Source organism: Populus euphratica, unplaced genomic scaffold (genome assembly GCF_000495115.2).
Source record: "Populus euphratica unplaced genomic scaffold, PopEup_1.0 scaffold149.1, whole genome shotgun sequence".
NCBI classification, from domain to species: domain Eukaryota; kingdom Viridiplantae; phylum Streptophyta; class Magnoliopsida; order Malpighiales; family Salicaceae; genus Populus; species Populus euphratica.
In genome coordinates, this window is record NW_011499946.1 from 230,521 (window position 1) to 244,610 (window position 14,090).

Below are 14,090 nucleotides of genomic sequence, written 5' to 3' on the forward strand. Positions count from 1 at the left end.
TACCTGTAAATTCTCTCGAAATAGGACTAATTCCCCCATCAGGCTAGATAACTTTTTTCAAGAGAGTATGGTGACTTCAAGGGAGGCGTTGTATGAGAAATTTGACTTAATTAATTGGTTTTAATTATATTAAAAGGCATTCACTCTTCCAAAACAATTTCAGAGTTTAATATCTTATACTTTCCTTTTGGTTATTGTAGCAACTCCCAGCACATTTAAGAGCTGAAGCAGCAAACTCTTTGTATTATGAGGCACGGTGCAGAACTCAAGACCCTGTCTATGGCTGTGTTGGGATTATCTCTTTGCTACACCAACAAATTCACAGTGTAGAAAGCCAACTAGCCAAAACAAGAGCTGAAATCGCAGTTCTCGATTCTCTAGCACAAGAACCTGCTCAAATTCAAGAAAATGAAGAAGAAGCCAGCTTCAATAATTTCTTGCTGGAACAAGACAATGCAGCTGGCCATTTTAACCATTCCACTAATATTTCTTCTCACTTTGTGTAAACTTGTTGCTCTATAATATTCAATAACACTAGCCAATCATGAATTCCTTATCTCTTTCAAGCAATTCCCTCTCTTCATGGTGCAAGCTAGGACAGCATGGATGACTCGGAAACCATGTTATCAGTAGAATTAAACCCAAAACTAAATGGGCTGGGCCTTAACTGATGGGTTAGAGCAACTTGATTTTGATCCTTAAAAAAAACATGAAAAATGAAACCTCGCATGTAAGAAAAAAGAGGCTATTATAACACAACTCATCCATGCTGGAAAAAAAGGAAAACGGTGGAGAGCAAATCTCACATTATCAATCAAATATTTGAAAATCTTGAAAGTTTGTATAGTTTAAAATTACATAAAATCATCTTAAAATTGTTTCTGATATATATTTATTTTATATTCTTGTATTTTTAACCAAATATATTTATATTTATATTGTTTTTTTATTTAAAAACAGTAATAAAATGCTAATGCTATTATGATTAGTTATATAAGCCATACAACTATAAATTCAGAATATGTTTATGAAAAGCAAAAAAAAAAAAGAGGGAATTGTTGGCCTTTTGGATTTGAACTCTAACGTTTGCTTCATGCCATGAATATCTAAAATTTACTAGCCCATTGTTAAAGGTGGACACCGATAGTCGAGGCTCTTGTTAAAATTATTTTTTAAAATAATTTTTAATTAAAATAATTTTTTTACATTGTTATATTAAAATAATGCAAAAACTAAAGATGTAATTAGTTTAAATAAAATAAATTAAAATTTGTTGAAACTCTTATGAAAACACAACCACTAACTTTCCTTATGTTCTTGAAGGAAACTATCAATGTATAAAATTAAATTAGTTATTATTCGTGTATTTTTTCATGAGTTATATAATTATTTTTTGTTTAGTAAAAAATAAATAAATATACAATCTTTTCCAGCTTAGTTTAGGATATAAAAAAAAATCAATTTTAAATTGAAATGTTTAGATGCATATCTAATTAACTAAATTGATATTTTATCAAAAAATAATTAAGATTAAGATTTTAATCTCTCAACTCAGGTCATATGGTGAGACATGTTTAATAAATTTGTTTTTTAGAATAAATGTTTTATTTAATTTAATAATTATTCATGCTAATAAAAGATTAAAAAAATCATTAATGAAAGTAAATTGAATAAAACTATAAAATTCAATTAAAAAACAACTCAATGTTAATTAATAAAATTAAAAAATAAAATCAATTTAAAAAAACCAAGATGACTCGAGCGAACCTTTTAAACATGAGTTAATTTCTAAAATTCACAATTTATAAAATCTTATATTGGAACTTCATTAAGAAGCTTAATTTTAAATTAATTTAATATTAAAGGATAAAACAAAAAATAATGATTTTAAAAATTATCAAAGTGAAAAAAAGCAAATCTCACATTACCAATCAAATATTTTGAAAATCTTGAAAGTTTGTATAGTTTAAAATTACATAAAATCATCTTAAAATTGTTTCTAATATATATTTATTTTATGTTCTTGTATTTTTAATCAAGTATATTTATATTTATATTGTTTTTATTTTAAAACAGTAATTAAATGCTAATGCTATTATGAATAGTTATAAGCCATACAAATATAAATTCATAATATGTTTTTGAAAAGCATAAAAGAAAAGGAGGGAATTGTTGGCCTTTTGGATTTGAACTCTCATATTTGCTTGAAGCCATGAATATCTAAAATTTACAACCCCGTTCAAGAAAAATGGACACGGAGGTGAGATTTTTGTCAAAATTACTTTCTAAAATATTTTTTAATTGAAAACATATTAAGATAATATTTTTTTATTATTATTAACACATTAAAACAATACAAAAACTAAAGACATAATTAATTTAAATAAAAAATCAAATTTTGCCGATACTCTTATTAAAACACCACCCCAAATGATCACTAACTTTCCTTCTTTTTTTTCAAGTCATCATTATGCAGAACTAGACTGTTTATTTAACTTGCTTTCCTTCATAGGTAAGATAATTATTTTTTATTTAGTAAATAAATAAATAAATATACAAGCTTTTCTAACTTATTTTTGGATATAACTTATTTTTAGATATAAAAATATTTCAATATTAAATTGAAATGTTTAGATGCATATCTAATTAATTATATTGTTATTTGATCATGAGATAATCAAAATTAAGATTTTTAACCTCTCAATTCGGGTCATATACTGAGTCATATTTAATATATTTGTTTCTTAGAATAAATTTTTTATTTAATTAAATAATTATTCATGCCAATAAAAAATTAAAAAATTCATTAATGAAAGTGAATTGAATAAAACAACTAAAAAATAAAATTAATTTAAATAAACCATGATGAGCCAAGTGAATCTTTTAAACCTTAGTTAATTTTTACAACTCACAATTCATGAAATCTTAGATTTGGACTTTATTAAGAAGCTCAAATTTAAATTAATTTAATGTTGAAAGATGAAACAAAAAAAATTAAAAATTACCAAAGTGAAAAAAATAACAATAAAAAGAATAAGGATCAAATTTGACAAGAAAAAAAACAAATGACGGTGCAATTGTAAAAAATATCATTTTTAAAAATGATCTTAAATAAAATAAATAGTAATAAAAAGAACAAGAATCAAATTTAAAAGATGAAAAAATAAAAGGGTGAAATTGAAAAATAATTTAAATTTTATAAATTATTTTAAATAAAATAAATTATAATTAGGGAAATTTTTTTTGAAGGGAATAAAAATTGAAAGGCTTTGAGATTTTAAAGGGATAAATATGAAAATCAATAAGGAAAAAAAAAGTCACTAACTTCAAAACAAATGATCTCTAGCCATACATTTTACCTCTATATTGAGGCGATGCCAAGATGATTCAAACATTATCGTGAAAAGTGACGTTTAGCCACTCAATAACCCTGCATGCACATCTGAAGAGTATGAGACTTGTTCACTTACTAATACGAGTAATGTGTATATCAATAAATATTTTTTTAATAATATTTGTATATGTTAAATTATATAATTACCCTTAAACCAACTTCAATGTAAGCTATTAAAGTACACAAAAAAGCTTAAGTGAAAATATAAAAAAACCCTAAATATAAGTTATAAAAAACCCATTTCTAATGGCATGCAAGTCATTTGATTACTCATAAAAAAAAATACCCTTGAATGTAAGCTTAAAAAACTATAAATATGGGATTATAAGGATCATTATTAAAAATAAAAAGACATAAATACCCCTTTAAATTTTAGAATGAAAAATGAATCATTATAAAATTACTAAATTACCCTTAACAACACTTTTTTTCTTGATTTTTCTTGAGGCAAAATATATATTTCACCTCAAAGTTTAAATAAGCCATCAATTTCGTTCTTTTTTTCCTCCATTTTAATTCCCTTTCTTTAACTTCACCATCCTTTAATAAATTAGTTTAAATTAACATAAAATTTAATTTAATAAAAACTAAAAAAAAAGGGACGAAAGAAAAACACTGTGAACCATTCACATATCTTTTGAATACATAAATAAATATTAAATCTAGCTTTTAAAAAATGATAAAAATTAATTATAGATAAATGATCGAGATATATTTATAGTTATAATAACTAAAATCAATTTAATTTAACATGTTAACTAAGAAAACTAAAATTTTAAAATTTAATTTGAGTTATTTTTTAATTAAAATAAATTGGATATTGATTCAATAAAACTTGATTAACTCATTTAGATTCTTAGTAATTTAGTTGACTTGATAAAAACCAATAATTTCAATAAAAAATTATTTTAAAGAATAAAACAACAAAATTTTAATAAAATAATTGACCAATAACTCTCAAGTAATCTTGATAATTTAATGACCCATTTACTTTCTTGGATCAATTTCCGATTGAGTTTAAAAGAAAAGAAGGAAAGAGTTTCATGTTTAAAACAAAAAAAGAAAAGAAAAAAGAAAAGAAAGAAACATCTAATACGGGATCAAAATATATTGTATCCTAATTTTGCACGTGAGGGATTGTACATTTTCTTAGATTTGTCAAAACTTCTAGGACCTACATTTCAATTAACAAAAGAACTAAGGACCTTTTTGCTAAAAATCAAACTCATTATATCTTTCTCCGCCTATTTATCACACTCGCAAGCTTTCTTCGTTATGAAAGAAAAAATATCTCTTTAACAGACGAAAACGCTGTTGTTTTGTTGACTCTTACAAACTAGGGTTTCAATCAAAGCTTCATTTCGACAAAATCGCCGGTTTCAACAGGTAATAAAAATCAAATCAATCAATTATTTACCGTTGTTTAGCCAGAAAGCGCGAGAAAATGTTTTTTTTTTCTTGGTTTCTTGGAAACTTGGCTTAAAATTTGTTCTTTTTTCTGCACGCGGTAGATCTGGTTGTCATTATTGTAGATCTGTTATTTAGGATTTGATCTTGTGGATCTGATTATGATTTGTTATCTATTTTCTTGTTGATTGTTGATTATCATAAATTTTGGTACCTTTTCTTATGGTTTGTTGAAGAATCCTAGTTAAGTCTGAAACAGCCTTCGAAACTCGTTGAAAATGTGTGATTTCCACAAAAAATCAAGACTTCATACTTGAAAATGGAGACCCATAATTTCTTAGTTGGTTCAAGGCATGGTTATCCTTCAAAACAATGAAATAAACACTTAAATGTTGTAGTTTTTGGGAATAAAACTTGACTTTTTCAATGTTTTGCAAGGAACCCATTAGAAATTAATGATGTTAAGAGTTATAATATATTGTTTATTATCTCATTTATGTGAAATGTCCGTGGCTAGTGAGAATGAGGCCTATCTTTTGTGGGAACTTTGAGTATGATGCAAGACAGACTGAGCTGGAACGGCTTTTCAAACGATACGGGAGAGTTGAACGGGTGGATATGAAGTCTGGTAAGCTTATGTTCTTTCCTCACTGGCTATTAAATCTGTAAAGTTTCTATTAGCTTTTGTCGTAGCCTTTTTTCCACAAAAGGCTTATTATTGGCTAGTTATTTTACAGTTTATAGTAAAATTGATAACTGTGGGAATTGTGAAGGTTATTTGTGTTATATAAAGAGATCTTTTTATTCAAGTGCAACGAAGAAAATGTTTTTCCCCTTTTGGACTAAAATTGAATAATGAATTCTTGGGTGAAGTATTGAGAAGGTTTTATTTAAATGTTTTTTAAATATGAAAAAAATAAACTTATAATATAATAGAGTTGATGCTATGATGGTATTAGTTGATATAGCATATGATTCTGTTCCACTCGAATGGAAAAAAGACATGTCAGGGCAGCTTGAGAGTTGTAGAGGTAGACATGGTGCTAATGAAGTTAACTCTTGTCACTGCTGTTTTTTTGTTGTGAGCAAAGACGTCAACAGAACTATTACTGAATTACTTAACATGTATGGTAGGTTAAGAGATGGTTGGCATCCATCTGCCAGAGGTTTTAATTTTTATCATCAAAATAATTGATTTGTATCTTTGCAGACTAAGCATATTTAATCTTAAAATAAGCTAATAAGAGAATAATGTTTTAAGGCATCTCCACTGGATGTAGAAAACATCATTAAAAAATTATGCATGCACCGTTCTGGAACAAATCAGCAAGTCCTGCAACAACCATCCAAGTCAGTGGGGGTCAGGCTCCTAAGCTTACAAGTGGCACTTTCCCTTCATACCAGTAGCGCAACAGCATGATTGGGACATTCGTCGGCCTGCACTTTCCCTTCATACCAGTTGTGCAACAGCATGATTGAGACATCCGTCAGCCTATGGACTCACTGGAAGCCGTCGTACTTTGTTGAGTTTCAGTGGGGGTTCAGGATTTATTAATGAAAAAAGACCAGCATTTTTTTGAAGCATACACCCCCATACTCAACCTTTTCTTTGGCGCAGGATTGTCTTGGAAAATCCATACTCTCCCCGGCTAACGGATGGCTGTTCAGAATTCTGTTCCTTTCCTGTGATAAGCATCTTCTTGTTTTCAAGTAGAGTCACTCTCATCCGCAATGGCAGAACCATGCCAATTTTCCTCAGACACCATTGCCTTTCATTTCTCATGACTTTTGCCCAGCCTTCAATTCCAGACATGTTTCAACATTGAAACATTGTCAACCTCACAGCAGAGGCAGCAGAATAGATGGAGAAGGCACTCTATTTTCATTGACCCACCATGAGACATCCACATTTGGATTCTAGTTCCTTGACATCATTTAGTTCATCTCGCACAAGGTCTGTTGCTATTTCTACTGGTCACTTAGTTTATAGATTTCAGGAAGGTTGCCAAATTTTATTCAAGGGTTGGGGTTTAGCTGGTTTGTGCGCTGCTGAAGAAGAAATACCATCTGATTATGAAAGAATCCTTTCAGGGAACATGGCAGTATTATATTTTACTGAGTGTCTTTTTTCTGTAATTGGATACAGGATTTGCTTTTATCTATATGGAAGATGAGAGAGATGCTGAGGATGCTATTCGAGGACTTGATCGTGTAGAATTTGGTCGCAAGGGCCGCAGACTTCGTGTTGAATGGACAAAGGTAACAACATGTTATGATTCTCATGGATGTATATTTTGCGTTTTCTTCTGTGCTCAAGTTATGCATCTTTCATGAACTGACTTGCTGTAATTGTTACTAATTTTGTAGCAAGAACGTGGGATTAGAAGGCCTGGTGGCACATCAAGAAGATCAACTAATACAAGGCCTTCTAAGACGCTATTTGTTATCAACTTTGATCCACATCATACAAGGACCAAGGATTTGGAGAGGCACTTTGAACCTTATGGGAGGATAGTGAGCGTAAGGATAAGAAGAAATTTTGCATTTGTTCAGTATGAAGCACAAGAGGACGCCACCAAAGCACTGGACGCCACAAACTTGAGGTTCATTTTCCTTTATATTCTTGAACTTATCCTGTTTCTTTTGTAAATGGTGCTTTTCCTATTCATAAACTTCTCTTACCCTATTTCTCAGCAGTGTAACCACACTTTTCCTGTCATACTGTTCAAAACCACACTGACCACCAGCCATCCAGAGTTCTTGGGTTGGATATGCAGTGGATCCTTCTGATTTCTTGTTCAAATGCAGCAGCTCACTTGCTGATTTGTACTTTCGTTTTTTATGCAGCAAGCTGCTGGATCGAGTTATTTCAGTGGAATATGCAGTTCGAGATGATGATGAAAGGAAAGATGGATACAGTCCTGATAGAAGTCGTGATAGGTCACCGGATAGGCGAGGACATGATAGGAGGCGCTCTCCAAGTCCTTACCGGAGAGAGAGGGGAAGCCCTGATTATGGCCGTGGCCCTAGTCCATATCGCAAGGAGAGGGGTAGCCCAGATTATGGTCGCCGCCGCAGCCCTAGCCCCTATAGGAGAGATAGGGCTAGTCCTGACTATGGCCGGGGCACAAGCCGTAGTCCTTATAGGAGAGAGAGGGCTGGCAGTGATCATGGCCATGGCCCTAGCCGTAGTCCTTACCGCAGGGACAAGGCTAGTCCTGTCAATGGTCATGGCCCCAGTGATAGTCCTTATCAAAGGGAAGAAAGGAGTAGCCCTGAAAATGGTCGTGGTCCAAGCCGTAGTCCATATCGAAGAGAGAGGTCTAACCAAGGCCGTGGTCGTGGTTCCAGCCATAGTCCATATGGAAGAGAAAGGCCTAACCCAGACAATGGTCGTGGTTCCAGCCGAAGCCCCAATGAAAGAGATGGAGATAGCCCTGAAAATGGTCAGCTAAGAAGCCCGAGCTCCATTCCTGATGAGAGGGACAGTCTAAATGGAGGAGCTGAAAGCCCCATGCGTGAGAGATACCGCAGGTTTGTTTCTTAATACTGTGCTTTTGATTTCCTGATCTAATGTATCTTTCCCACATGTTTTTTATTACTCAATATTCGTACAATGTTGCAGTCAATCACCCCCAGCTGATGAATGATGCTTGATCCTGATGGGTCTGAAGCGTCCTCTCCTAGCTTCTTTCGGTTTGTCATTTTGGTGAAACTAGGTTGACAATCTACGTACAAGCCTGCCCGCCTTTTCTATCTCAACTATTGCAGGAGGCAAAATGCAACTTATGCTCCAATCTTGTAATGCAGGGTCCAGTTTGTTCTAGTTTGTAGTCTTATGCCTTCAAATTCTGTGGAAACTCGGTGGACGCTTGTTTCTGGTTTTATGTACTAGATAGAAACCATTTATGCTAAACTTGTTGCTTGTGCCCTTTCTTCGATGGCTTATGTTGTATGGTTGTGTGGATGCGTTTTCACTTTGAAGTTATGCGAATGTCATCTACCGATTGCTTGAATGTGCCCCCCACGCCACAGGGCATGTTATTGGGTCATGAAGGACCAAAGCTGGTCTTTGTTGTTTTTCTCCTTGTGATACGATGGAAATGATGACGGCGTGGTTGGCTTGTCCGTATTGTACCCTCGAATATAAAGGCCCATGAACTATGCCCTCGAAGAGCCAGAATTTGTCAGCTCTGGTTTCTATTTACATAAGCCTGGGGGGCTGGGTTGGTTTATGTGGTGGGCATTCGATTGTCTGAGGTCCCAAATCCCTTTCACTGAATCACTGGCTTTTCTTACAGTAAGCTTGCATCTATTTATTTTTGTCTTTCTGTGAAATATTTTTTTTGTGTTTTCTGAGTAATATATTAACATTAAAAATGATTTTTTTAAAATAAAAATATTTACAAAATATATTTGAAAAAACCATGATTATTACATTCCCGAACACTTAATCTGTAATTGGTCTCGAGATTAATGTTTATTTTTTCCCGGATGAATGATCAAGCTATCTCCTCATCCATTTTTAAAACATAAGAGAGAGAAAAGATTGGGCCCAGATTAGCTATGGGTCTTCATTTGTCTCTGATTTGATCTCAGACTTGAGCGCAGTTTATCTGCAGGAGTCCTTAATCATGATATTCTTTTCAGCAGAAGGCCGACGTAGTCCTCTAAGATGGGCTAATGGCCTGTGAAGAATTGGCCCTCATCCAGGCCACAGTTGCTGTTGTTCCAAGAATTCGTGCTGGCGTGCCTTTCCGAATCCTAATTAGGTAGTGTTTTAAACATGTAAATGTAGAGAGATGAGAGTTTTCTTCTCTCGTAATCTTGTCATGCGATTACGTTGTTAATTCCACGCGACTATTCCAAAATAAAGAAAATGCCTGCCTCCTAAATCTAAACAGATACCAAATGTCAATGTTCCAACTGTTTTTGGCCAGGATCTTGCCCTCCCATCATGAGCTGTTTCTAATATTAATACAGCTTTGCATGCCATTTGAGCAATCAATAACATGGCTGCCATCTTGAAACTGCAGAAAAGACCATCTGACTGTGAAGACTTAAAAGTTTGCATGTGCACGGAACCCTAAAATGTGGGCAATAATACTTAATTGCAAATCTCCATCCAAAAAGTAAAGAGTAACTATCAACAAAGCAAGTTGCTTCCACCGCAAATTTTCCTATTTTCTAATGAAGATGATCGATGCAAGCTGCTGCTCTTATCGCTTTCCTTCTCTCTCTCTCTAAAGAGTAACGTTGCTCTTCTTGGGCAAAAGCTTCCCCTCATGGACTGGTGCCTAATTTTTCCCGACCGTTCAAAAGTTGCCCCCAACTTGTCATTTTTGGGCCCCACAAACACTTGTTTGGAAGCTAATCCATTCAAACTCTTCTTTCAGTCTCTCATGGCATGTGATTCCCAACCATCACTTCTTACAACTACCATTACCCCCCTCCTTCCCTCTTCATTTCATGGTATCCCGTGAATGAAAGTGGCGGAAAAAAATAGTTTGACCTAAGTAGTTTCTAAGAAAGAAATGAATTTTAAGAACATGATTTTTCCGAGTAAACTAAATATCATTTCACGAGCTCAACTTTATATTCGACATATAAAAGAGTGATTGAGCAAACATTAAATAAAACAATACTTGAAGATTGACTGGCAGATGAGTTTTTATTCCATAAGGACTTATTCGGTCCAATCATACCGCTTAATTTATTAAAGGACATTTTGAGGGAGCATTTCAACTCAATGTCTTTTCAATTGAATTATAAATAAAGTAAAACTGTAATTGAATACCCAATTAAATTGAATGACTATTTAGAACAAGTCTTTATACATTCCAAATGCAAAAAAATCATATTTTAGAAAGAAATGAAATCTAATCAACATCCACAACAATTAGATATCCTCCTAATATAACATCATGGGATTCAGATCAATCAGCAATATCCAATTTATTATGAAAGCCGTGATCTACCAAGATATGATCATGGAAGTTGGGTGCACACCACTGTCCATGAAGAGCAAGTGAGAACATTGCCCTTTTCAGGTGCAAATCACTGTACGTGGACAAAATGCTCCACACCGCAAGTAGGCTGTCACATTAAAGGGGACATTATAATTGGACCCCACATCTCGTCTAATGACCGTTGGATCGACTAGTTGACAGACACTTGTCAAGATCATAGGCATCTCTCCCTCGTGTCTCCCATCGACCGGTATTGGAGTTCTTGGTATTCCCATTCATGTTTACGTCACCGTCATCCACGTTTCGATTTCTTACAGAAAGAGACTCTCATCGCATTCCGACTTCGAAAAAAGAAAATGGTGACGCTCTCTCGTTGCAAATTGCAGTTTTCTAATCCATTTTGTTAGATATTTGCTTTGAAAAGAAAGTTGATAGAGGTAGATACTTGAAGACATACTGAATTCTATGAATTAAATTTGAAAAATAAAATTCTCACATATCATCTAATTTTTATGAGAATGATTTGCTTTTCATTTGATTATAAAATCAAATGTGTACTGATGGAGGATACCACTTAAAAATAATACAATACTTAAATGGTGATGTCATTAAAAGTGTTTTTCTTTTAAAATATTTAAATTTTTTTTTATATTAATACATCAAGACCATAAAAAAATCATTAAAAGCACATCAATTTTGTACTTGTTCACGTAAAACATACTCTTAAAATACATAAAAAAAAAAACAAAAGTTATGGCAATCTCAAATTCCCCCTTAATATTAAAAAATAACAAATGTTAGTGCAGTTAATTAGAGCAGCAAAGGAATTAGTAAGTTTGAAAACTCAGAATCTCAGCACACAGAATACACTAACTTTTATGGCAAGAAAATCCGAGTGGGATTCCATGCGATGGACGAATTGATACTAATTGTCTCCAGCAGCCATTCAAAGTTGTCGACTTTGGAAATTGACGAGCAAGAATATTGTGTCCCATAAAAGCTATTCGAGCAATTCATGTATGGTGTACGTTTTTGAAAAGAATAATAAAAAGATAAAAAATGCATCAAATATATTAAAGAATTATTCAGTTTATATTCTCAATATTCCAAAATCCAAGACATATAAATAAAAAATTATTTAATATTTAAAGGAATGATTAATCAATATATTTAAGTACTTATATTTTTTTTTTAATTTAAAAAACTTTGGATATTTAATAAAAGCTAGAGTACCTACAAAAATAGTACTAACCCAACTTAAAATCCTTTGATGATAAAATTAATATATTTATAAAGAAAATATTAGATGATTCAAGGCAACAAATAATTTAAATGAGTTTTAAATTCAAAAAATAAAAATGTTTCTTCTTGAGTTGGTTAATACTTTTATATATATATATTAAGAGATGAAAAATTCTAATCTTTATTTAGATGGTTCAAAAAGTATTTATGCCTCTAGAACTTTATAGTTTTCAGATAAAGGAAAGATTTAAAAAGTCTTTTGTTTTTTACTACATTAATGAGAGATAAATATCTCTTATATATTATTAATGAGATAATAAGTATTATAGGTATTTTAAGAGATCTTATATATACTTATGAGTATAGATATAATGATTTATCATATATTTAATACTTATATTATAGAGGATCGTCCATGATTAAGTATATAGTCTTAAAACTATATAATGTCCAAATTTTTTGAGTTTAGTATTTATAAAAATTTTAACCATAAAGTTAACTCATCGCAATGAATTATAAAAACTTAATCAATTTTTAATAGAATATAAAATATTCAAATAATATAAAAGTCAATTTACTCTGGGTATATTAATGACATTATGCTATTCTTCCATGTCCCTAAAGATGAATCTCTTACTTGATAAAGAGAGAGAACATTTTAACATTTTCACTAACAACTTAGAATTTATTTCTTGTGACTAGTTTAGGGTAATATTATTATAAAATGTTTTCTATCTTTTGAATGAAAAGCAAAGTGGTTGATTGTCAACATCTTTTAAATTTCAAGAGAATATATATACACATTGATCTCTTCTATTTTTTATGCTTTTTATTCCATTCACTTTCTAAAGAATGTTGATAAATCTTCATCTTTGTTGAAAATTTAGTACCTTAATAGCAACACGTCTATGATGGGAGTTGAATACAAAGCACATAGCCCATTAATATTGATTGATTGAGCCAATGCTTTTCAAAATGAAAAGTATAATTTGACCATGTTTAATTAACTTAGCTACTAGTTTAAACAACTAGAACAAGAAAAGTTGGATCCATGATGGATTTAGAGGTGTAAGCACAATCATAATCACCTTAGAGATTGTGTGTGTTTGTTGAGAATAGGGTTTGGAGATAATGAATAACCCCCCCTGAATATTTAAGTTTATATGATAAATGTAATGTGTTGTAATTTAATTTTTGATCTCTTATTTTTTAAATATTTTCAATATACATATATATATATATGCTCTTGATGTATTTACATTATTTTCAATATTTTCATCGTCATCTTAAAATGATTCAAATTTCAAATTTCTTTTCAACGCATTTAATTTTTAATGTGTTATTTTTAAATTTTTTTATTTTTCTCATTAAGTCAACATTGATTTTGTTTTTTAAATCAAAATACAAAAAAATAAGAAAATAAAAAAACATTTGGATAAAGGTACCAAAATGAAAATGAAAAAAAAAATAAAGGAGGAAAGTGAATTTAGGATGTTTGTTGGACAAAGCATGTAGGAAAGAAAACAAAATTTTCCATCTATAAAAAAGTGTTTATCTTACACAAGAGAGAGGGGGGAGGTAATTACAAAAAAAATACTCTACAGCTCATACTTTCTCTCAAAATACATATACAAAAAACCTTGAACCTATTAGACCTAAACTTAACCCATTAACCACACCTAAACTACCAGCCCACCACAAACCACAACAGCGTTTCACACCAACAATTCTAGTTTGTTTCCTATTATTATTAACAAATGCCTCCTTTCCCCTCTAGTTTTGCCTATAACAACTACATCAACTAACAAAAAAAAAAAAAAAAATCTAGCCAAAAGAAAAAATACACTACCAAGAACAAACCATAATGAGTAACTCCCTTCTCAGTCACAACCATCTCCATTGTGACCTCCTCAGCCACAATGGCACAACAACTTCCCATCATCAATTTCCCTTTACCTTCAATAAACCTCCCTAAAGAATTCATTAAACTTAACACCACCGACAACCAACAACAGCAAGAAAACAACCCACCATTAAGGATCCATCCTTCTCCAGCGACCAACCAATATACCCACCTC

The 14,090-nt window shown here is 31.7% G+C and overlaps 1 protein-coding gene across 3 annotated transcripts; it reads left to right on the forward strand.

Moving 5' to 3' along the window:
• The first annotated feature begins 4,648 nt into the window (after window positions 1-4,648).
• RS40 (arginine/serine-rich splicing factor 35) lies at window positions 4,649-8,817 on the forward strand. Of its 3 annotated transcripts, none has more exons than XM_011043334.1 (6): window positions 4,649-4,780; window positions 5,319-5,429; window positions 6,948-7,060; window positions 7,169-7,404; window positions 7,649-8,335; window positions 8,427-8,817. In XM_011043334.1, exons 2-6 carry the CDS (start codon window positions 5,324-5,326, stop codon window positions 8,449-8,451), a joined length of 1,167 nt encoding a protein of 388 aa, XP_011041636.1. In that variant the 5' UTR covers window positions 4,649-4,780; window positions 5,319-5,323; the 3' UTR covers window positions 8,452-8,817. The 3 variants fall into 3 exon arrangements, with proteins under 3 accessions (XP_011041636.1, XP_011041637.1, XP_011041638.1); XM_011043335.1 differs by having other exon boundaries at window positions 5,323-5,429; XM_011043336.1 differs by lacking the exon at window positions 4,649-4,780 and adding an exon at window positions 6,420-6,755 and having other exon boundaries at window positions 5,338-5,429.
• The last annotated feature ends 5,273 nt before the right edge of the window (window positions 8,818-14,090 follow it).

Excerpts from the sequence above, each read along its gene's own strand:
- RS40 (XM_011043334.1), top strand. The coding sequence starts at position 5,324 with ATGAGGCCTATCTTTTGTGGGAACTTTGAGTATGATGCAAGACAGACT. Across the intron at positions 7,405-7,648 it reads CTGGACGCCACAAACTTGAG|CAAGCTGCTGGATCGAGTTA; the intron begins GTTCATTTTCCT and ends TTTTTTATGCAG. Across the intron at positions 8,336-8,426 it reads ATGCGTGAGAGATACCGCAG|TCAATCACCCCCAGCTGATG; the intron begins GTTTGTTTCTTA and ends ACAATGTTGCAG.